The sequence below is a fragment of the Crocodylus siamensis genome, chromosome 1, assembly GCF_052110815.1.
Source record: "Crocodylus siamensis isolate JL-2025a chromosome 1, ASM5211081v1, whole genome shotgun sequence".
In the NCBI taxonomy this organism is placed as follows: domain Eukaryota; kingdom Metazoa; phylum Chordata; order Crocodylia; family Crocodylidae; genus Crocodylus; species Crocodylus siamensis.
In genome coordinates, this window is record NC_143395.1 from 232,501,685 (window position 1) to 232,526,072 (window position 24,388).

Below are 24,388 nucleotides of genomic sequence, written 5' to 3' on the forward strand. Positions count from 1 at the left end.
TTGGATAGGAAAGTCACTGGTAAGTTACGTCAGAATTGCTAGAAATGTTTAAACTTTAACAAGCCTTTTCTACCCGTCCATTGTCTAGCTCATTTTTGTGGACGATAGTTTAAAACACATGTTTTTAATTATTAACATTTTTACGTGCTAGTCCCCAAGTGCTTGGGCAATCACTTCTTGCTTAGCAGTCATGCTTGGCTAGAACAGCTCTCATCTCAGTCTTGATATTCATGCAGAACTGGCTAGGTGCACAGATTCCTTAGGGTACCTTTCCTGATTCAGAAGAAAAATCGTTTTTCAGCATGTGCTTAGGTGCGTTCATCCATCATAATCTAATGGGGCAGCATTTAAGAGAGAGTTTATCAAATTACCTTTTTTAGGTATGCAGTTACTTGGCCAGATCTCTTGGAGGTGGTTTGTATGCGTGCCTACAGGCATGCAGCGAGGCTGCTCTGACACACTGTCATTACAGTGCGTCAGAGCAGACTTGATTAATGGGATGGTAATTACCATGCTCCACCATATTCCAGCATCACATGTATCAGTGTCTCTACGCTGAAAAATGGTGGCAGTTAAAGCACCTCCACTGTCATTTTTCAGCACAGGGATGCCTGATCCATATGATGCTCAAGGGGTTTTAAAGCCCTCCTTTTGCCTCCTCCACCCCCATTCCCAGAGTACATCTTTAAAAGCCCTATGAGATTTACAAGAAGAAAGGAAATTGACTCAGTGAATTGTGAAGTCATTCCTTAGATGGAAGGGCTGGCTTGCTCTTAATAGTTTGATATTTCTTTTAATTTTTAATGGCTATTTAATTTCAGGTTTTGTTTAATTGGTGTGTGACCTTAATTAGCATATTGTAAAACTGACTAAACAACTGGAGATAAGATGGTTCACTGCAAAAGGAAGCCAGATATTTACAAAGGAAGTTGTGGGAGGTGTACTTACTTACTTTTTTTTTTTTTTTTTTTTTTTTTACAGGCAGCTGTTAGCATATTGACAGTCCAACAGTAGCGTTGTGTTCTGATTTTGGCTGAAAACTTCCCCATGAAGCAGAAATTCAGCTAACCCTGTGGTTAGCTCATTTCATTGTGGGTACAAATATAATGTATCCATGTGTGCTTAATTTGCAGAAACTTAAAGTAAAACCCAAAGGAGACTGGATTGTGCAACTAGTAAAACTGAGATCACTTGAATAAGAGTACATTTGGGTTCTACCCAGATATGTGAACATCAGCTCTTGCAGATGACTTTTCAGTAACCATGGGCTGAATGTTGTTCCTGCAGCTTCACCAACTTAGCCGGTCTTCTTAAATCCCAGGACTTCTCTTCTCACCAGGCATTTTCAGAAGGCTAGGGGCAGGTGGTTAATTCCACTATTCTTTGCCCAAAGGCTATCAGTTGCCCACTGAAAAGAACTGCTACTTGATACATCCATGGAGATGTCTTTGTCAGGGGTCTGGAATGGCCCCAGACTGACAATCAGCTGCTTGTCAGCCCCAGCCCAAGACTGGGGTGGAGAGCTGAAGGGTCTCACCTGCTGGGGACTTTAAACTGCATACCTGGCACTTCTGGCTGGACTGCTAGGCATGGGGGGTTCAGAGGCTTCCAAGAGGGGGCCTTAAGAGAATCCCCCACTGGGAGCTTTAAACCCCACATCTGGCAACTCTAGCTGGGCAGCTGTGTGGGAGATCAGAGTCTTACAGCTGAGAAAGCCAAAGAGGGGCTTTAAACCTTGCACCAGACACCCTGGCTAGAGCTGCTGGGTGTGGGGTTCTGACAGTTAACCAGCTGTTTGGCCCCAACTGGGACAGCTCCAAGTTTGAGACCAGAAGCTGTCTGGAAGGAGCTAACAATCAGCTGACTGTCTGCCCAGACAGCCCCAGATTACACCAACACCAGTTTGAGTCCCTGGGCCAGAGCCGGCAATCAGCTGATTGTTAAGCCTGATCCAACTTGCTGGTGCAGGAACAGCTCAGCTTTATGATTGCAGGCTACCTCTGCACTCACAAGTAGCAATGGTGCAATTGGGATCTAGTCTCCAATTCCAAAATCGCATGTCCTGCCACACCCGCATCAGAAGATGCAGTTGTTAGGATCAAGGATCAGATTCCACTGTGCCATTAAATGAAGTTGTGCCATGGGTTCCTAAGAGCTTAACTGAAGCAGGAGAAACTTACAGGTATCGGACAAAAGCTATCAGTAGCTTCAGATAGTCCCATTTACTGATACACAAGGACTCCTATACACATGCAGGGAGCCAGCTCCAACGCACTGGAAATCCAGTGTGTCAGAGCAGACTCAATTAATAGAGTCTGCTGGAGCACAGAAATAAACGTGCTGCAGCAGACTAGCATCATGTGTATTAACATCCAAAAAATGGTAACAGGGCGCTTTGAACTTGTTTGATGAGCTTTAGTTCAAAGCGTATGCCACCATTTTTCAGTGCAGAGGACACTGGCACAGTTAGGACAGTTTTGAAGTGCCTGTTCTTTTAATGTCCCTTGGTCCCTCTGACATGTTCTGAAGAAAACAGTGGCTTTTTGTATTAGTCCCCAAGTACCCCAAAGAATTTTTAATTCCCAGCAAGCCCCTGAGAAGCCTGGTAGCTCCAGGATGATGAGGGGAGAGAAGAAATGGCCTCCCAGACTACAGACAGACATGCACTTTTGTAGCTTTAGCGCTGTAGCGCTCAGAGGAGTGTACTTCACCCTCCCCTGACTGGAGGAATACAAAGTTACCCCAAAAACAATCACTCCAGCCACGGTGTGATAACAGATTGTTCTTCTGCCCCCTGCAAGGGAGTCCATCAGCAAGTCCAATCAACGAAAACCTGCCCAGGAAAGGGGGACTACCAGAAAGGCTGTCGGTGACCAGCAGGCACCAGTCTTGCCTGCAAGAGCAGCTCACTCTCAGCTTTAGCTGGGGAGAGTGAGCAGAGCTGCAGCTTCCAGACCAGAGGCTGCAGCAAGAGTAGCCTGGCAGAAGTGGGAAAGCAGGCAGAACTGCAGCTCCCTGGTCTCCTAGGGCAGCAGCAGACTTTTTGACAGCCATTTTGAGACCCACTGCTGCCTTGGGGCAAGCTGCTGCAGTGGGAGTTAACCTGCTAGTTTAGAGGAGTTCAGAGTGGGACCTCAGATTGGGATTAGCCTGCTGGTTACCATATTTTTGAGGATTTTATTTTAAAGACCTACTGAAGCCTCAATAAATAATGTTGTCTTCTCAATATGAATGTTCAGGCTGAGCTAATTTTGTCAGGACACATATTTACCAATCTAAAGTCTCCATATATTACTAATATTAGCCATTGGCTCAGTACATGTGTATGGATTTACAAAGGAGTCAAGTCTATCATACACTAACACTTAGGTCTCAATTTTATCCTGCTCTGAGATTGGTGGAGTAGCTTCAGCTTCCTGGTATAAGCAGATAAGATAGTGCCCCAAGTTTATTATTTAATTTCTTTTAAAAAAACAGTTTTAAAATATAACTTATTGTTCAGCTATTTTTTATCACCTTTCCAAATGGACATTTAAATTGTTCTTGGCAAGGAACAGAGATTAGTTTGTAATGCTGCATGAGAGGAAAGGTTGGGCTCTGTTAAAATCACTATCCACTTGCAAGAGATGTTGAGTTTGAGCCACCCAGTCAGGCTGAAGAGCGAGTAGCAAAAAGAGTGGCTTTCATTACTGCTGCTTGTGTTTCACCCTCTTTGAGGAGAACTGTCTAATAATAGTCACATCTCATGAGCTCAGAAAAACCCACTTGAAAAAGAACTTGAAAATCTTGAAAAGAACAGAAAGTGGCATATAGACTGACTACAGGTTTCATACTGATAATTACTTCTTGCAGGTGAATTAAAATACCAGCTCATGTGATATTCTCTGTGTCTGAAGGTAAAAGTACATTATTTTGCTGTATTTTTTGCTGTGCATTTGTACTGCAACATTTGCCTAAAACCATTAGGGTATGTTAATAATTCTTTCTAGAATTCTAATGGTACAAACCACTAATATTCCAAACAAAAATGTATTGATGGGTTCCTCTACTTGAGTGCATCTCATTTAGGCAAAATTAATAACCATGGACTAATAAATATGATTTTATATGGATTAATTAATAAAATTAATGAATGTATAAACAGTGTATGAGTTACATAAGGAAAGCAGACAGGAGATTTTATTTCTTAAGGTCTTACGTAAAGACTTTAAGCCATCATTTCCTAATTACTTAGGAAGACTACAAGCAAGCAACCTGGGTTATGGTGCATTAAGAACTGATATAGAAACCGTGAGCCTAGGAAAATATTTTTTACTTATGGATCAATCACATGCCTGTACTCTTATGAACTACAAATGGGCCTTTTGTACCTGCTCATCAGTAAGTTTAAAGCCAGAGGCATGCATGGCATTCCTTTAGCAATTTTCTCTAAAGTAGCATTGTACTCTCAAATTTTCTACCATACCTTTTCTAGTTTTGCTCTTCTATCAGTAAAGGTGTAAGCCTTGTGATTTTTTGTTGTGGTTGAAAACAAATGCTATGCATTGTTTCCTAGGTACAATAGAAAGGAAATGTGATTGTGAGAGAGAGCTGCTAATATAGTAAGTTACTGTACTGCTGGCCCCCTGGGAAAAGTGACATAGCATTGCGCTTAAGTAACTTCAACAAACTACTGACAGCTGAATAACTATCAAATAAGAACCTTATGAACGAGGCTGGCCCATCCTATACTGCAAAACCTGCAGCCGCAGGGGACCCTGCAGCTAAGAGGCCCCCTGCATATGGGCAGCGAAAGTGGGGGGCTAATGGGGCTCAGCCCCCACAAACACAGGATAGCAGTAGGCATTGCCTTGGGGCAGCCCAGCCACAGGGTACTACAGCAGGGAGGGAGGGCCAGGCACACTGAGCTACCCTGGGCACTTGCAGCCAAGATCATAGCTGGCCCAGCTGCAGGCAGTTAAGTTTCTTTTAATCTGTTTTTTTTTTATTTCCACGGGCTTGGGGGAAGGGCAGATCAAGATCCCCACAGTGCAGGAGAGAGTGGGGTAGGGGAAGGGCGAATCAATCACCCCTGCCCCTGGCCCACTGCCTTCAGCACTGTGGGGATTGTCCCACAACCTGGCCCCCATTCACCATGACTGGGGCCCCAGCCTGGCTGGTTCGTGAGACAATTGGAGCCCGGCGGCTCCTCCAGAGGAGCAGTGCTGGGGAGTCACAGTGCTGGGAGGGTACGTGCCCCTCCCCCCCCAATCTCTGCACAGGCCACAGCTGCGACCTGGACTCAGCTTCTGCTCTGTGTCTTGGTGCCTTATCGCTGCCACTTTGAAACCAGTGGGTGCCACCAAGTGCCTCGCTGCCCAGCCTGCTCAGTGGCGGGATGCACATGGTGGCACAGCGAGGCACAGAGACACAGAGCAGAGGCTGAGCCCAGCTCACAGCTATGGCCTGCCGTCATCTATGGAAAGATCAGGGTGCCATGTGCCCTCCCCCACCTTGGCTGCCCAGCACTGTGCCTCTGGAGGAGCCACCAGGCTCGTCCTAGGGACAACGTGTGGTGGGGCAGGGCACATGCAGGTGTCCCAGGGGCTCCATCCCCTCCAGCCTGCCAGTGCAGCTGAAGCTGGCCCCGTTCCAAGCCCCAGCTCTAGGCCCCCACAGCCAGTGCATGTCCAGGCCGGGGTGGGGATGTAGCCGGGCCAGATGCCGAGGCTGGGAGTCTGCTGGGGCCAGGACTTGTACTTTCTCTGGGTGTTTTAGACCTGGATTCTGGTACTGGGAGGCAAATGTCAAGTCCATAAAGTTCTCAAAGGATTTTTGGAAACTCTATCCGAGTGTATCCAGAAGGGTTGGCTGGGAGATGTCATCCATAGCTGGGCAGTGCAAACAAAGGAAGACCTATAGGGGTATATCTGGTCTCTTCTCGGTGGCAGAGGTTCTTGCACAAGATGGAGTGGCAAGGGAGGGAATGTACCCCCCCTACAGAGGCTGGGCTGACTGGTTTCCCAGCAGTGAAATTCAAGTTCCCTTTCAGGGACTAGTTGGGCAGAATGCCCTACTTCCCCGCAGTAGAGGCAGAGACGTCCTGATCACTGGCACATCCTTTCTGCCTGGTTTTCTTAACCTGTGTAGACTCTACAGTTGGCAAGTTTTCTGGGCCCCTGGGCAGTCCAGCAGACTCTTGCTGGCCAAGCAACCATGGATACAGAGGTCATTGAGGTAATCCAGGGTTGCTGGAGGCCGTCCAGAGTCATTGGGCCACTCATCTTTGATAGTCCCCCTGAGGCCCTGGCAAAAGTGGAAATGCTGCGTAGGCCATGTTTCACTCTGTGTCCCTGGCCAGGTGTCTAAATTCTGTGGCATAGTTGGACACAGGCTAGTGGCCCTGTTTCAGGGTCTGGGTCTGGAGGGCCCATTCATGCACCCGATTCATGTCCTTAAAGATCTTGGCCATTGCCCCAGTAAAGGCTTCAAGTTAATTGAGGAGAGAATTTGAGGCCTCCAAAAGTGGTGTGGCTCAGGCCAGGTCTCTCCAGTCAGGAGATGGATTCTCAGCACCACTCTGGTTGTCTGAGGTTTATGATCAGGGATGCAGCTTGCAGGCCTGGCGGCACTAATTTTTAAATCCCCAAAACTTACAGTGGTTACCTTCAAATTTTTGGTAGTGGAATCTTGGGTTTGGGCTTAGCAGGAGCGGCGGGCTGAACAGCTGGCGCCGGAAGGGGAATTTCTGAGCCTGCAGCACAGTGATCTGAGTCTGCAAATTCTGCAGTGCGGCCACCAGTGAAGGCACAAAAATCTGACCTAATGACCAGTTCATCCTTCAATGACCCTACCAAATGATTGGGTAGCAGAACAACCTGTCATGGTCCAGTAGACCAAGTGCCCTAGTTTGTAGAGCCAGTTGGGGAGCTGGAGGTTCCAGGGATAAGTCAGAAGCCACAAGTCAGGAGCCAAAATGCCAAACCAGGGTCAGGAGCCAAGAATCATAAACCTGCTTACCAAGTCTGAAGGATAATCCATAGGGTGAAGTCCAAGAGTAAGCTAAACCAGGGTCAGGAGTCGGGAAGCAGGTCTTCAAGAAAAATCCAAAGGCTGAAATCCAGGAGCAAGCTGAAGGAACTAGGGGAGCCAGAGATGCTGCTGGGACAGGAGTTGCTCAGAAACTGAAGACCAGTGTGTTGTGCAGCAATGTTCAGGAAGCATTTCTTAGGGAGGGAAGGGGCCGGTGGTCAGCTGGCCTTGATTAGTAGTAACTAGGTCAGTGCACTTAACCAAGGCTACAGGGCAGGAGACTTACATTCTTTATGCCACTTCAATCCTTGTACACAGCCCTCTATTTTGCTGCACCGAGTAAAATAAATGTAGCAGTCCACACTAGGATGCTGGAGGACCTGGCCAAACAGTCACCCTATGTGTTACATGCCATATGTTTAAATTACAGCTCAGTACAGATGAACTGAAAAGATATCCTACATGGACACTGACAGACGCGGGGGCAGAAAAAGCATTTTACCAGAAGAAGCAGCACATTAGTTCGACCCAACTCTGTCTGTCTAGATTGGGCATTTCAGCCAGGGGTTTTGCTGCTTTTACCTAAAAGCTGATTCAATCGGCTATTAGATAAAAATGCCAAAAAGCCTCACTAAAGCGCTCAGTCTATACAGATGTTGGACGAGCCGGGTCAGACTAATGCAGTGTCTCTTCTGGGCATGCACTGGGTTCAACATGGGGGCACACAAAGTTCAAAGTAAGGCACCATTGGGGGGGTGGGGCTTACATCTGTAAGCAGCCCATATTACAAGTAACATCTTTGTGGCTGGATTGCCATCTTTGAGGCTCATCAGGTGATAAATTAATTGAAAGTTTAGCATATTACAGTTAATTATATGATTAACATAATCACTAGATCACTGGCTTTCAACCTTTTTTCATTTGCAGACCCCTAAAATATTTTGCATGGAGGTGCATACCCCTCTGAATTGTAAGGGTGGGCATTCACGTACTTTTGATTGATCATAGTCATCTTTTGAAGATTCCTTAGACATAGTATGTGGACCCCCAGGGTTTCACGGACCACAGGTTGAAAGCCATTACAGTAGACAAATGTAACAGCTACCAGGGGCTGTAGTGTATTTGAAAACTGTGAGAACGCCACTGGTGATGCATTTTCCGTGTATTTTGAAATGAACATAATGAACAAAATCCATGCATCTTTTTTGGATAGAACCAATAGGATCATCAATCTCTTGTCCAGAAATGATAACCCCCATATTGATGTGTTCTGTAAAGGCGGGGAAAAGGCACTGAAGTGCCTACATAGTACTGAAAACATTTCTTTTGGTTTTACTTCTTTGCACTTTTTTGAAAAATATACTTTTTTAACATGATATAAAATTGATTTTGTACAGTTTGAAGCTGTAAGTCAAATGAATTGCAGAACTGAATTTACCACATAAATTTCTGATTGATTGGGTTTTTATTTCAAGGAAGTATCTTCATATCCCATTGAAATCAATAAGTTACTCGTAGCTACGTTAAGCATGTGCCTAAGTGCCTCTCCTAAAAAGAGATGAGTGTTAGCCCACGCCTATATTCTCTCCTGAACTGGGACACAAGTTTGCATGGAATATTAAGCCCTAGAATCTTTTTCTTCCTTTCGTTGATTATAATCAATACAAGAAACATGCTGAATTGCCACCTGTACAATTAACATTGTATTTTAGTGATCTAACATAATCTTATATGTACGTATTCATGTACACATTACAATTATGGAATTAACTAATTTATTCTGAGATTGAACTGACCTGCATAAGCACATATTTCACTCTTTATGGAAAAGTAGTAAAAAAGCATCACTGAATGCAAATGTACTATGCAAAACATTCAGCTATTTTAAAGTGAATTCACTTCAACATTGTTTTCATCATAACGTTGAATCTAGAAGCCAGGGGTCATAGAAGCCAGCTTGAGTTGGTAAATGCTATCACATATTTTAATATAAGTTTTTATTTGGGTTGAGATTTTCAAACATACTCTATGGAATTAAGTGCAGTGTTTCCACTGAAAGTCCACTCGGGTTGAAGACTCACGTGGACGCTATGAAAACTCTCTTAATACTCTATGAAAATCCCAGCTTGAATTCTAAATATTTGTACTATAGTGGAGAACCCAGGGTTAAGACAAAACTAGAAATAAACATAATAGCTATATTTCCAGCAGTGGTTGCTCACTTTCAAAATGTAGGTAACATTTACAGCCTGATTTGTTTCCACAGGACTGCAGCATTCCAGAGCTAGAGCTTTGCCCACATGCTGGCACAATGGGGCTTCCTATCTGCATTCAGAGTGCCGCTGCCAATATAGAAGAACTGGATGTTGGGAGCACCTTTTGTATAGATGTCAAATCAGGAGTGTGAGTACTGCAGTTTTTCAATATGATGCTGCTGAAATGATAGTCCATAAAAGCTTGTTCTTAAGGAATAACATTTTAGTTTCTTGTTATAAGTAAGCTAATATAACATTAACAAAAGCTCCCTTGTGTATATTGTAGCCCAGTTTCGATTTCTGGAGCCTCACACTTTCAAAGGCAGTTTCCCTGTTTTTACCCAGGCAACCATTGTTGTAGCCCTTTCCTTCAATTTCTCTTTAAAAAGAGGAGGAATTGACATCTTGTTTGCTGAATGGTGGCCTTCTACCCAGCTTTCTACCCAGAATTGTTAAAACAGAGCTGTTCAACTTATTTGGGCCCACCAGCCAGAAGCAGCCCACAGGCCTTCTTGTATGCTAGACAACTCACCTCTGGTGGTGGTGTGGTAGCTTGTTGGCATGACTACTCTGGCCACTGCATTGGCATGGCTCTGCAACCCAGGAGATGCACACTACCACTGCTCTTCTCCCTCACCTTTGTCCCCTGGCATTAGCGCATTTAAATACTGAAAGATGACCAAAGATGCCTGTGGCAGGACAAAAAGGGAAGGGGAGCAAGTGTCAGTGGCATTTGCTGTCTGGGTTCCAGCCCCATACCAACATAGTGCCTCTGGCAGCTACCTGGGCCACAATATAACCTCTAGCAGGCTGCATGTACCCTGTGGGCCACCACTTGGACATCTCTGCGTTAAAATCTAACAGTCAATTAATTCCAGAAAATGCATATTACATCATCTAAGCATTCCTGAAGCTCCAGCTATCACCTGATTTACTGGGTGATTAGGCAGAAAAACAAGGCAATACGATCTCAATCCATTTGGTTGATCTCAATCTATATGACCTCAGCAGTCCAGCACTTTCTGCACTGAGCAGAAGAATATGTTTGGGTAAATATATAGAACTTCCAAGTTTGGCATTTTGGGAATTACTTCCCTCTTTTCTTCTTTTTCATATCATAAAAGCATAGAATCAGTGAGTTGGAAGGGAGCTAGACGGATCATCAAGTCCGACCCCCTGCCATGGGCAGGAAGGAGCACTGGGGGTGGCAGGGGTCATAAGACCCCAGCCAGGTGCCTATCCAGTCTCCTTTTGAAGATCTCCAGGGAAGGTGAGAGCACCACCTCTCTGGGAAGCCTATTCCAGGCTCTGGCCACCCTTACTGTGAAGTAGTTCTTCCTAATATCTAACCTAAACCTATCTTCCCTCAGCTTGTGGCCATTGTTCCTGGTGACCCCAAGGGGGGCCCTGGTGAACAGACTTTCCCCGAGTCCCTGCTGGTGGCCCTTGATAAGGTTGTAGGCAGCCACAAGATCCCCCCTCAGTCTCTTCTTGCGGAGACTGAAGAGATTCAGGTCCCTCAGCCTCTCCTCATAGGGCTGGCCACAGAGACCCCCAGCCATACGAGTGGCCTTCCTATGGACCCTCTCCAGGTTCTCCACGTCCTTCTTGAAGTGCGGCGCCCAGAACTGGACACAGTACTCCAGCTGCAGCCTGACCAGCACTGCATAGAGGGAGAGCAAGACCTCTCTGGGCCTGTTAGTGATGCCCCTGTTGATGCATGACAGGGTGTGGTTGGCTCTGCCTATTCCTTCATCGCATTGGCAACTCATATTCATCCTGGAGTCAGTCATGACTCCAAGATCCCTCTCTGCCTCTGTGCTGCTGAGAGGGTCAGCCCCTAACCTATAACCATAATGCTGGTTCCCTCTCCCCAGGTGCAGCACCCTGCACTTGTCCTTGTTGAACCGCATCCTGTTCAGATCCACGCACTTCTCTAACCTCTCCAGGTCTGCCTGGATGTGGTCCCTGCCTGCCGGTGTATTCACTTTACCCCACAGCTTGGTGTCATCAGCAAACTTGAACAGGATGCTCTCCACACCCTTGTCCAGGTCGCTAATGAAGATATCATTGTGAAGTCATAATCACTGTGGAGCAGTATTAGCCATTCCATGGGTACCATTGAAGCTATTTTCCCATCATAAGCTTTATTTCCCCTAAACTTTATACACTACTTTTGATTGCCAGGGAGAAATTTTCTATTGTAATGGGGGAAAAGAGTTTAAAATAAGTTTTAAAGCTTGGTGACTGGAAAGGGCAGAGCCATATTTTTTAGCTGTGTATAGTTTTCTAGTTTTAAGAACTTAATTTCCTACATGGCTTAGAGATTTCAGTTTCTTTTCTTATCAGTGGGTATGTCTGCATGTTCATTGATGCACCTTTGCTACTTCACATTAAGTCTAGTACCTCTAATATGAGGTCCTAGATAAAGGTACAGTAGCTGCACTAATGCACAGTAGCAAAGATGAATGCTTTTCTGTGACTGTGCAGTAGACTAATTCTACTGTGCATTAGCATGGGTTTTGCTATGATGCACCGATGTGCAGTAGAAAAGTCCACTGTACATTAAGGCATCTTGTATAGACACACCCACTGCTTACTGGATAATCCTTTTGACTTAAACCAGCCTGAAGGAAGGAGCCCCACTTTGAGGATCTTAATGTCCTGGATTTCAAACAAAATATTGTAAATGAGAATATTCTTATACAGCCTGATGTAGAGTCCAGGGGAGCCAGTAAAAATGCTTCTATCCTGCTATGAATCCAACACAGATTTTGGTGGTGTTGGTCAGAGCCATCCCTAGGGGTGTGCAGGGCCCAGGGCATATCGGACTGTGCTGTGGGAGGGCGGTGGGGAGCAAACAGCTAGAGCCAGTGAAGCTGGGGAGGGAGGGGATGGGGAGCAGCCGGAGCTGGAGCTAGAGGTGTGTGGCAGGCGCAGCGGGGCCTATGCAGCACTGACTGTGGGGCCCGGGGCGATCACCCCAATTTGCCCCCCACTAGGGACGGCCCTGATGTTGGTTTCCAAATCCTTTTTATTGTTACAACTAATTTGTAGGTTGTGTTTATTCACAGTGTAATAGAGTGGTGTTTCAAGACGTGATTAATGTGCTAATTTTCTAGATCTATTACTTCTAGGCAGACTGAAGAAATCGTAAATTAATTCTCTGCAACTTTGTTAGAACTGATATAACCATAGTTTGTATTAATTTACATGAAGAGTTTGATGTATATTGTCCAATACCAGTGGGCACAAACAAGAAAAGAAGTTTTATTTAAATACCATTTTATGTTCTTAATATATCTAATTGGATTTTTCTCTTGTTGTTACAGGTGGCTTGCTTATTCTGACTTGAATTATAAAGGAGAGATGGTTATTTTGGAAGAAGACCATTCAGTGCTTGAAATTTCTTCAACAACTGTAAAATCCTTACGTCCCTTAAAAATGGTGAGAAAGTTGATTCTCAGAAGATACATTTTCTTTTTAATGATTTGGTTTAAAGCCCATTTTAAGTTGAAGTCCCTCTTGGATTACTTGAGTTAAAGTTTGCATGAACAAGAAATCATCCACAGACTGGATTGTGTTATATATGGTTTAAACAGGGACTAGAAGTTCTTATCCTATTTCCTGGATTACCTTTTGTGTGACCCCTTTGTCCCTATGGGTTCTGTGCTTACTTGCCTCTACCAGCACTGCCCCCTCGTACCCCCTCCCCTTCCCCTCTCCCTCCCTCCTCTTCACCTTCACTTCTTGCAAACTTTTGTATTCAAATGCCTCTCTCCATTCCATACACTGCTGTGTTCAAGGTCCTTTCAGAGCATCTGATGAAGTTAGCTCCAGCTCACAAAAGCTAATGTTATATATATTTCTAATTTAGTTAGTGTTTAAGGTAGAAATCTATCCTACCTTCTGCTTGACTTCAGGCTAACACAGCTACCTATGTCTCACAGGCCCCCTTTACACAACTACCTGATTAATGCTCCTGGGGCTGGGAGCCGTTAGCTGACAAGACTCCTGGCCTCAACAGCACCCCACAGGCTAGCGTGGCTGGAAGTCCCGTCAGCTGACAGAACTGCCAGCCACAGCACCAGCCCATGGGCCTCCATAGCTGGGAGTCGCATGAGTTGACCAGACTCCTAGCCACAGCAGCACCCCACTGGAATCTTGTCAACTGCAGGACTCATAGCAACAGGAGCTTACTACTAGTATGCTGGTGCAGGACAGGCCTGGGATCAGGATCCTGGGCTCCTCCAGCACCAGCAATAAGGCATGGTAGGCTCTGATGCTGTGGCATTTGCTCTCTGGGTTCCTGCCATGCACATTCATGTAGCATGCCACAAGTGTGTGCATCGCAGATCAAATCGTATCACAACTTTATCTGAACATTTAGAGGGATCCTTAATATAATTTTGTGTATAAAAAGTATAATACTCTTCTTTTCCTTTTCAGTGGGGGCACCTACACATGCACTTTACTGCGCAGTTGACTAATTAGCAGTGTACATGTGCAGATCTGTTAAGCCGGAGCAAACTAATTAATTCCATCATAGGATAGTACTGCCCAACACAAGTACTATCCTATGGCAGAGTTATTTACTCCACCACAATGCATGCGTAGATAGTGACCAGGACTAGCTGGGGCATGAGGGTGCTACAGTATGGGACTGCCTGCCTGCTAGCCCCGCACTGTAGCACCCTTGTGCCATGGCCAGCCCCTCCACAGAACACTGAATCAGGGTAGAGCAGCTCTGGGCTGGCAGGCTGACCCCCTGGGTCCTTTGCCTCCTGGGGCAGTGCCACCTCAGCTCACCATGCTGCAGTCTTGGGCACACATATATAAACACAGCGCCTGGGAACAATAAACTCTGGCATGAATTGTGCCAGAGTTTAATCAGGCACACTGATTGCATGTGTAGATGCACCCAGTGTGAACAAACCATTATCACCTTTGGGAACAGAATATGCAGGAAAAGAGTATATCTAACCCATTCAATAGGATATCTTATTAAAAAATGTGGATTAAAACCCTTCTTAGACCAAAGCAAACTGTTGTAAACTTATTTTGGAGAAAGTAACAAAATGTTATTAAAGTCTCTTCAGAAACTCTTTAAACTGACACAGGTAATATCTGCTAGTGGTGTTTGGTCAGATGAAACCACTGCACAGTAATTTAGATTCAGAGGCAGGATAATTTTCCTTTGATGTGGGCTTGTGGGTATAAATATGGAAAATGATAGAGAAAGATAAAGTAGTACATAGCTTAATATATGTATGTAATGGTTATATGTAGGTTGCTAGGGCTGCAAGTGTAAAGTATTTGCCCAATTTCTTTCTGTGGTTTTGAAATTCTCCCCAGTTCTCCAGAGAAGATGAAGAATTAGAAGGTGACTTGTCTACTATTTCTAGTGAAGGAAAATTATTGTACAGTTCGCTCACACTTCTTCCATCCCTAAAGCATTTACACTGTTCTCAATCCAAGGAATCAAGCAATCAGCCCCATTTCTCTATAATTCTAGGTCTACAATCCCAGTGATTTAAGAAACTTGCATGTCATTACAATTTCAAAAGTTAATTTAAAGAACACCTGCTTCATGATTAGTTAACAAAGAGCAGTAACTATTTTGGTCTACAGTGTAAATATAGAAAATAACTATGCAAACATTTTAAATGTTTTTTATACCCAGAGGCTGGTATAATCATGAAGCCTGTTTGTCTATCGTTTTTATAGGTGAGCACTGGTATTATGAATTATCAAAGTATCTCAAAGTCACAATTTGTTTTAACAGAAAATGGCATTGACAAGTATCGTTACAAGGGCTGCATATTCTTTTGGGTTTATAGAACATGCATCCAGGGAAGCATAATTTAAAATATCATGTAATGCTCTTTTCTTTTTTGTTTAAACTTTAGGGTGGACTAAAGGTACAATTCCCTATGAATGTTAAGGTAAGTACTGTGTGCGAGTATAGTCAATGAAATCATAAACCCATCCTGATGTAACAGACTGCCTAATCTAGCCTTCTATATTTAGCAGTCAAGAAGTACCCACTCCCTCGCCCAAAAAGATAAGGAAGCATTCTTCATCCTCCCCACTTCCTGAGAACAAAGTCTGTGTCACTGTGCAACCCAATAGCCACAACTGCTTTGTGCGATCTAAAAGCCGAAACAGTTTTTTTTGTCAGCTGAAGAAGAATTTAAAGGGACTACAATCTGAAATGGCTTTTTCCTCACTGATGCAAGCATAACAGATATCATTGATGGATTGGGATGTTGCAATCATTATGTGCCTTATCTCACCACATTCAAAGGAGGAGGGTATCGGAAAGGGGTGGGGAAGTGGGTACTCTTTTCTTCCCCATCCCTATCCCCATGCAAGGATCAAAGTCTGACTGAAAATCAGGGCTGCCGCTGCAGGCTGGAGCCAAAGGTGGTCCCAGGCTCTTCCCAGCAGGGAGGCTGGGCCGGGCTGCACTCAGGGAGGTTGGCAGCAGTGCTGGGAGGGGGGCTATGGCGAATTCTAGCTGTAGCACCCTTGTAGCGCCCCTCTCAGCACCCCTGCCACCAAGGGGCACATGCCCTCCCAGCGTGAGTGCAGCAGTGGGATCTTCCCCCACACTGCGCCCCAGTCCCAGTGCCAGCCCCACTCCCTCCCTTATCACGGGGGCTTTGAGCTGTCTCCCCCTCCTCCCCCCATGCCCCATCCATTTCCCCACCCCTTTTCCCTCAACAGACCTGCCAGCCAGATGCTGCTCTCCAGGCGGCGCTCCTGACCACCTGTATGGTGTGCTGCAGCTGCATGTATGCATGTGGCATTTATTGGTGGCATTATCGGCCACATCAGCCAAAAAAATCCTATTGCCGATAATGTCGATTTTCCTTTTATTGGTGCCAATAGGATATGGACAGCTATATCAGTCCACCTCTAGTTTAGAGTCCTGGGAAGCATGACTTATGAGGAATGGCTGAAAGAGCATGGGTTATTTAATGTGGAGAACAGATAAGAGTCTCCAAATACTTGAAGGACAAATATAGAGAGGATGGAGATAGGCTTTTCTCTGTGGCTGTAGGGGCCAAAATAAGAACAATGGCCTCAAGCTGCAGCAGAAGATATTTAAGTTGGAAGAACTTTCTGATTACAAAAGTGGTCAAGCAGTGGAACAGGCTATCAAGAAAAACTGTGGACTTTCCATCCCTGGAAATTTTCAAGAGCAGGTTAGACAGAATCTTGGCTGGAATGGTTTAGTCAGAGATGATCTGCCTTGAGCAGGGGGCTGAACTAGATGACTTGGCATAGGTATTACTGTCAGTCCAGCTTTGACAGCAGAGAGCTCAGGATTTACTCTGCCTAGAATAAGAGCATCACTGGCAGTATTACACTAATATGACCAGAGCGGTGCAGGAATATTGGTATAATTATGCTAGTAATTTTCATCATGAAAACAAGTCAGACTGATAACCTGGCCTGGATAAGCCCAATATCTGGCAGAGTCAAGAGTTCACAAAGCACAAAGTTTCCCCATAGTGCTGACTGGGGAAAAAACAGTGACCCTAAACAATGTGACACTGCAAGTTCCATGTTTATGGTTAGTAAACTCAAAGGGCTCAATCTATTCTTTCAAATCATGTTCTCCAGATAATAATATATGAAAGAACCCACTTCAGAGGACGGGCCAAAGAGCTTTCTGAAAACACAGATTGTGTCCCTGCTCTGTTTAGAAATGAGGAGGATTTCCAGGGAATTGGATCAATACGTGTCATTGGTGGAGTGTGAGTACCTTTCATTTTAATATTTAAGCTTTTTTCTTTGTAAAACTATAACAAAATTATATTCCTATATAAGTAGTTTTGTTATTGTAAACCACAGCCTCAGACGTTTGTGTGCTGGAAAGCATAAGTGTCCTGAGTCATGTTAGCTAACCTGTAGCCACTGCTCTGAGACAAAATTCCTTGTCTTCATTAGGATTTTGCACCTTCAGTGTTGGCTAGCAGGCTGAAGTGTCTGTATCTGTGTCTCCATAAGGCTTGTCTACACAGAGACCCACAGGAAGGTCAGGACAAATCAACCACAGTCAACGTTCATAAGGTCCAGCTAACTAAGGCCACTTGCTCCTAAATCAAAGGATTTATACAGAGGCATAACACATTTTAGCTTTTGGGGATTGACCTCACTTTTAGTAGCTTTGCGGTAACTTCCTAAAGTGTCCCGTGTAGATGTAGCCATAATCTTCCACCTAATTTGCAAATCTGTAAAAGCTATTAACTGCCTAGGTTATTCATTTGTCAGCTGTCCTTGTTAACATGACTTAACAATTTTTTTTTTTTTACCTATGACTGTGCATCAGGGATTGATTCTGCATTGTTCTGCCCCCTTTGCTGTCATTTTTGCTAGTGCAAAGTGGATGAGTGAAGGGTAAAATATTGCCACTTAGATTTGATAGTCTCTAATTTGGATTTATATAAATGACTGTAAAACAGAGCTGTAGAGAAACCAGTGATGCTTGCCTAAGAACTCTGGATACCAGCTAAACACTCTGCTGTTTCCTCACCTCTAATATCCACTTATTTGTCTAACAGGGGTTGAAAAACACGTGCTTCTAGAAAGCATATTTCTGGTAAAGCAGTGAAATAATGCTGACACTAACACTGTTGTCATGGTTAGAGAGCTAATGCCTCAGTACAGTGACTGAGATACTACATGTGCTGTATGTCTGTTATTTCAGGCTATCTGTAGACTTTCCCATGCACAAAATTCATAGAAAAACTTCAGTGTAAATACCCAAAGGTACTTGCCAAAGACATTATGTGCCAAGTCTCTGGAAGACCTAAGATTTTTTTTAAATGATCTTTTTTTGCCTCTGTGCTCTTTTTTTTTTTAATTTCACAATAACTTAAGCAGCTGAACTAATTTAAACCAAATGTTGTTAAAAATAAATTCATTCTTGTCTGCCGAATTCCAGTGCTAACAGAATTTGTACAGCAGTTATAAATCCTTGTAGGAAAGTTTAACAGAAGAAATGCTCACAGAAGCATAAGACATTTGCTGGTGGTGTTGTTGCAGATATGAATATATAGTACCTATTAATGAAGCTTAACCAACAGTTTTTTAATATACATCCTTATTTTTGTCCCCCTACACACGCACACATACCCGCTGCAAAATGGCAAACAGATGGGATACCCTCTGTTTTGCATGGGGACTTTTAATTCTATCTCACTTTGTCTTATCTTTTGAAATCTTATCATAAGATTTTTGTGTCATTCTACACTTTTTTTTAAAAAACACTGAGAATATTCAGCATTGATGCGGAAATATTTTTAATCAAGCCTTACCTATTTGTTCAAAATAGTATGATTCATTGCCTGGTAAAATTATTTTGCATAGACATTTATCCTGTGTCTCATGAGCCCCATTTGTGTTGAAATACTGCAGCAGAATATGACAGGAGCACTTGTGAAGAGGGATGGGACATCTGTGACTGTTACACAATTAAACTTCTGTTAAAGAAAGCACCATGTGGTGAAATGGAGTATTGATCCACAAAGAATGCTTCGTTAATGTATGGTGTAATCTTAAAAAACAAGCATTATTTTGTTTGTCATCTGAGTTTGTGACCTCCATCCTAAAAGTGTAAAGATGCTCACTTTCCACACCTGTTCTTAATGCACAAGTGCTCAACAACATCTTTTATTTTTTTTCCCATGTGTTATGCTATTGTAGATGGGTTGCATATGAAAAGGAACGCTATAAAGGCCATCAGTATCTGCTGGAGGAGGGAGATTATGAAGATAGGCACTCCTGGGGGGGAATTGGCACTGCCCTGCTGTCTTTTAGATTCCTACAAGCTGTAAGTATTATTCCTGATTTGTGTGCTTGTGTGCATGCATATGTGTGTGTGTGGACCAATTCAGGAGGCCATAATCACACTGCACTTTGATGTGTGGGTAGGGGAAGGGGTAGGCAAGAGTTGCTTCAATTTGTTAATTTAATTAATTCATTTTGATTAGACACAGTTTCAGAGTAAAAATTAAGATTATTTTTCATAAATTTCTATGAGGAGACCTCATTTCTCTTTGCTTGGTTACTCTCTATCTTGCTCCCATGCACATACTCTCATGAAAGTTTTCATTATGTTCCCACCTATACAGTGAAAAGTGCATTGTTTTCTGGAAAATTCTGCAAATTCTAGGATATTCTTTTCTCAAGGAAAGAATGTGCAAGACTGCAAAATCCCTTTCTTCCCTGCAGAATTCTCATTTCTGCTATTTAGACACTAAAATAAATACTAAAATTTATGTATATATGTGTGTATAATCGTTTTCATTAACATAAAAATAGGATGTCGACACAACAGCTGTTGCAGGCTTTACAATGGCATTACGATGCTTCTCAGTAGTTTTTGTGCCAGAAAACTTTGGCAGTAAAATTATCATAGTAAGAAAAATCTTGTTTTTAGATTTTTTTTTGTAGAAGCCATGATGAGATGCTAATGAAAACCAAGCCAATGCCTGATTTGGAAGAAATCTTGGATACTTGAAAGTTTAGGGAGAAAGAGGATTAGAACATCTATCATTTCCTTTGCTTAGATGTTCCTTTACTTCATTTAAAAAGAAGCTTTGTATGTTTTTTAAGCAGCTGCAAAGAATGGCTCCTTCTTAAAACTGAGAAGTGGTCACAGTCAGTGAGAAGACCACAGGTTATTTATTTACAGTGATAATTGCTTATGTTGATTGTGTCTTGATGCAAGGGAGTTTGCCCTGGAAGAATAAAAATAGTGTAAAGATCCTAAATAAAACCTGAAAGATTGAGTGATTTAATTAACCCCAAACCTACTACAAGGTGCAATAAAGAATGTAAACTATGGATCTGAACAGCTTTCCTTTTGTAACGTGTATTACTATAGGCAATTCATAAAAATCAATAGCTCCACTTGGATAAATAATAATTGTCAGTACAAAATTGATAATACCTTGTCTTCTATTAGAGGCAGGGTTAATCTACACTGATATAATTTTGACAGATATATTACCTGGGTCCCACTCTGAACTTTACTTACTGTTTGTTAATGATAAATATCAAGTAACTGAAGTAACCCTTCAGTTGCATGAACCAATCATGACCTTAGCCTGCATGTATCAAAGCTATGGAAGTCCTTGATCCTTGGAATGAAATACATTTCTACTTCTAAAACCAAACAAACCTAGTACATTCCCATACAAAGTTCTGTCTTATTTATTCTGACTACCTATTAACATCATACGTTTTCTACCAACATGAACATTCTCTGTTTTAAAATGGAAGGAGCTAATGTCTCTTTAGGCATAAGGCTTCCTTTGGAGTTGTGCTACATGGGTAAACAGGAAAAGAAGATTGAAAGATCACATCCGCTAAATGGTCCATCATACAGTCAGAGAAATAAACTCATGAGTAAAGTAAGGTTTGACAGGCACTACTACCATGGTGCATACAAAGAGAAAGTCAATGAAGTGCCCAGTGGGTAAAATACAGGCATCTGCATACAGATGAAAGTGAACACTTGGGAATACCAAGAGAAGCCTCTGATCCTATATCATTTTTGACTGTTGCTTTAAACAAGGAAAGGCTGAGGGATCTGGGACTATTCAGCCTGAAAAAGAGAAGGCTGAGAGAAGACTTGATAGCAGCTTACCACTAACATCAGACGCGTACATCAAGGGCTCAGTGAACAACTGTTCACCAGGGTACCCTTGGGGAAAACTAGGAGTAATGGCCACAAACTTCTGGAAGACTGTTTCAGGCTCAACATTAGGAAAAACTACTTCACAACTAGGGTGCCCAGGCTGTGGAATAAGCTCCCTCCAGAGGTGGTACAATTGGCTACCCTGGAAATCTTCAAGAAGATACTGGACGGTCACCTGACCCCAGTTGTCTTTCGTGTTTGGTGCAGGGGGCTGGACCCGATGATCTTCCGAGGTCCCTTCCAGCCTTACAATCTGAATCTATTAATCCTTTTGGCTGTGATGCAGTGTTTTACAGGCCAGCTACATTTGTTAAAAAGATGGTTTTATTCAGTATGTGTGTTGTAGAATGTGTACTGAATCTTCTACAGGCAATAAAAAAAATTGTGTGTAAGAAAAATAGCCTTTACAAAGAAGGGTTTGCTGATATTTGAGAGAACCTGCATTTTAAGGTAATTTCTGTATCTTTCTGTAAGGAGATCTCTGAAAACCTCCATAATACCACAGGAAAAATAGTCTTCTTATATAATGAACACTGAAGTTCTAGCAATTTTTGGTTTAGAGTTAACCAAGAAGTATTTCACTGACTCTGTACATTATAGGTAAGTATCTGTGGGTGTGTCTACATGTGCATTAAGGCGCTTTTCCTAATGTGCATTAAGTTTAGTATCTCCAATGTGAGGCCCTAAACAAATGTGCATGAAGCTACCTTAATTCATGGTAACAAATGTGCATGGTTTTTATGTGATGCGTAATGCTCAGTAGCCTATTTTACTGCACATTAGTATAATCACACAGGCGCCTATACACAAGCACCAAAGCTGCTCCAACATCCTGGAATTTCAGCATGTCAGAGTGGACTCATTTAATTGAGTCTGATGGAGAATGGCAATTGCCATGCTCCAACAGCCTCCTGCTTCTTGTGTACCAGCATCCCTGTGCTTAAAAATGGCAGTGGAGGCACTTGAACTAAAGCTTTATTAGTTCAATGAGCTTTATTAGTTCAACGAACCACTCTGCCACTATTTTCAATCCCAGAGACATTGCTATATGAGACACGGCAGCAATTTAATTAGAGCACCTCTCAGAGCTGCTCTAATTAAAACACTGCCCCCACTCCCAGAGCACATATCAAAGTGCCTGCAGTTTTTTACATGATGCTTTAATGCACAGTAAAATAGGCTATTGTGCATTAAAGCCATGTGTAGACTTGCCTTGGGGCACCTTAAATGATTCTGGTCAGCACAAAAAATAAAAATGTGACTTCCTGTATTTGAAGACTGATTCAACTATAACCGTGGCAGACTTTTGTGATGTGAAAAGCTTTTAAGCATCTTTACAGGTTTTCATATTTGAAAATGTATCTGTCACTAGGGAACTCCTATCCTGAATGCTTTGTCATTCCTCCTTTGGGTGATTTTTTCCTTGTTGAGAATGGAGATTTTCTTTGTGTCTGCCTTTATTGCTTATATTAAGATGAAAAGTGCATGTGAAATGCTGTGTGGGCTTACACACCTGCACAGGTGTTTAAAGTTGATGTACCTGTGTTTGCAGTTAGCTTTGAAATTGCTACAAATGGAATTCGGTTCAAACCCCCTTCCCTTCCACCCTTCCTCCCTGCCTCTTCTCAGGCTTTTTTTAGTCTGGTCTTGGGCACATCACCAAGGAAGCCTACTAAAAAAATAGTAAGAACCTGAAGGGACAAAATAAGGAAGGCAGAGATAAAGAATGAGCTGTGCCTGGCAAGGGAAGTTAAAGACAACAAAAAGAGGTTCTATAAGTATGTTGGCCACAAGAGAAGACCCAAAGAAGCTGTGGACCCACTATTAACTAGCTGGGGTGGAACTCCCAACAGAAGAGGCCAAGAAGGCAGAGCTACTCAACAACTACTTTGCCTCAGTGCTCACAAAAATATTAAACTGCAGCCAGACACTTAACAAGGATTATTTAGATAAGGAAGGGGATAAACTGAGGGTTGAAATAACAAAAGAGACAGAGAGCTTTTAATGGGTCTGAATGAATTCAAGTCAGCAGGGCCAGATGAACTTCATTCCAGGCTACTGAAGGACCTGGAAGAGATCTCGGAGCCCTTGTCAATGATACTCATGAAGTCACGGGAGACAGGTGAAGTACCAAAGGAATGGAAAAGGGTCAGTATAATACTTCTGTTTAAAAAAGGCAAAAAGGAGGACCTGGGGAACTACAGACTGGTTAGCCTCACCTCAGTACCTGAGAAGTTACTAAAGCATATCCTAAGGAAGACCATTTGCAAGCATTTAGAGGATAAAAGGCTGATCATAAGCAGCCAGCATAGATTTACTAAGAACAGTCTTGATCTCATTCTTTGACAAAGTAACTACTTGGATGGATGAAGGGAATGTTGTATATATAGAGTATGGGGACTTCAGCAAGGCTTTTGAGAAGGTGGCATATGACCTCATAAACAAATTGAAGAAATTTGGGCTGGACAAATACTCTATAAGGTGGACAGATATGTGGCTCAATAGCCACAAGCAATGGATCCATGTGAGAGTGGCAGGAGGCTTTGAGTGGAGTCCTACAGGGCTCTGTCCCCATCCTGGTGCTGTTCACTATGTTTATTAATGATTTGGATGGTGGTATAGAAAGCTTCTTGAGCAAGTTTGCAGATGACACAAAACTGAAAAGGACTGGGAACACTTTGGAGGATGGGAGCACAATTCAGAAGAATCTTGACAGACTGGAAAGCTGGACTGGAGCAAACAGGATGACAGATGCATGGTGCTGTACCTCAGAAAGAATAATCAAAAATACAAAATGGGTGACACCTGGTTGGAGGCAGCTCTGTGGAGAAGGATCTGGATAGATCACAGACTAAACTGAGTCTGCGGTGTGATGCAGCCACACAAAAAATTAATGCAGTTTTGGGGATGCAACAATAAAAATATTAGGTACCTCTCTGTTTGGCACTGGCTACAACTCATCTAGGTTATGATGTCCAGTTTTGGAGTCCACATTTTTTAAAGTATGTGGAGAAGTTAGAAAAGGTCCAGAGGTGGGCAACAAAGGTGATAAAAGGCTTGGAAAGCAAGCCATACAAGGAGAGGGTGAAGAAGCTAAGCATATTTGGCTTGTGGGAAAGGTGCTTAAGAGGGGACATGATAGCAGTCTTCAAATTCTTAAAGGGCTGCCATAAAGAAGAGGGAAAACACTTTCTCTCTTGCTGAAGACAGTAGGGTGCACATGTATGGCTTGGAGTTGCAGTCAAGTAGCTTTAGACTCAATATCAGGAAAACTTTTTTGGTGTTAGAACAGTGAGGCAATGGAATACACATGCATTGCCTAATGTAGTTGTGGGCTCGCCAGCACTAGAGAAGTTCAAGAAGAGGTTGGACAAGCACTCGTCAGGAATGATCTGGGCATAGCTAT

General features: G+C 43.1%; 1 protein-coding gene across 2 annotated transcripts in view; it reads left to right on the top strand.

Annotated features, from left to right (window-relative positions):
* Positions 1 to 24,388, top strand: part of CRYBG3 (crystallin beta-gamma domain containing 3) — a 143,208-nt gene that overhangs the window by 68,508 nt on the left and 50,312 nt on the right. For both annotated transcript variants that reach the window (XM_090058875.1, XM_090058876.1), the window contains exons 8-12: positions 9,278 to 9,414; positions 12,599 to 12,713; positions 15,176 to 15,211; positions 16,899 to 17,032; positions 18,984 to 19,110. In XM_090058875.1, the coding sequence (XP_089915001.1) occupies positions 9,278 to 9,414; positions 12,599 to 12,713; positions 15,176 to 15,211; positions 16,899 to 17,032; positions 18,984 to 19,110 (549 nt within the window). The remainder of the gene's footprint in view (positions 1 to 9,277; positions 9,415 to 12,598; positions 12,714 to 15,175; positions 15,212 to 16,898; positions 17,033 to 18,983; positions 19,111 to 24,388) is intronic.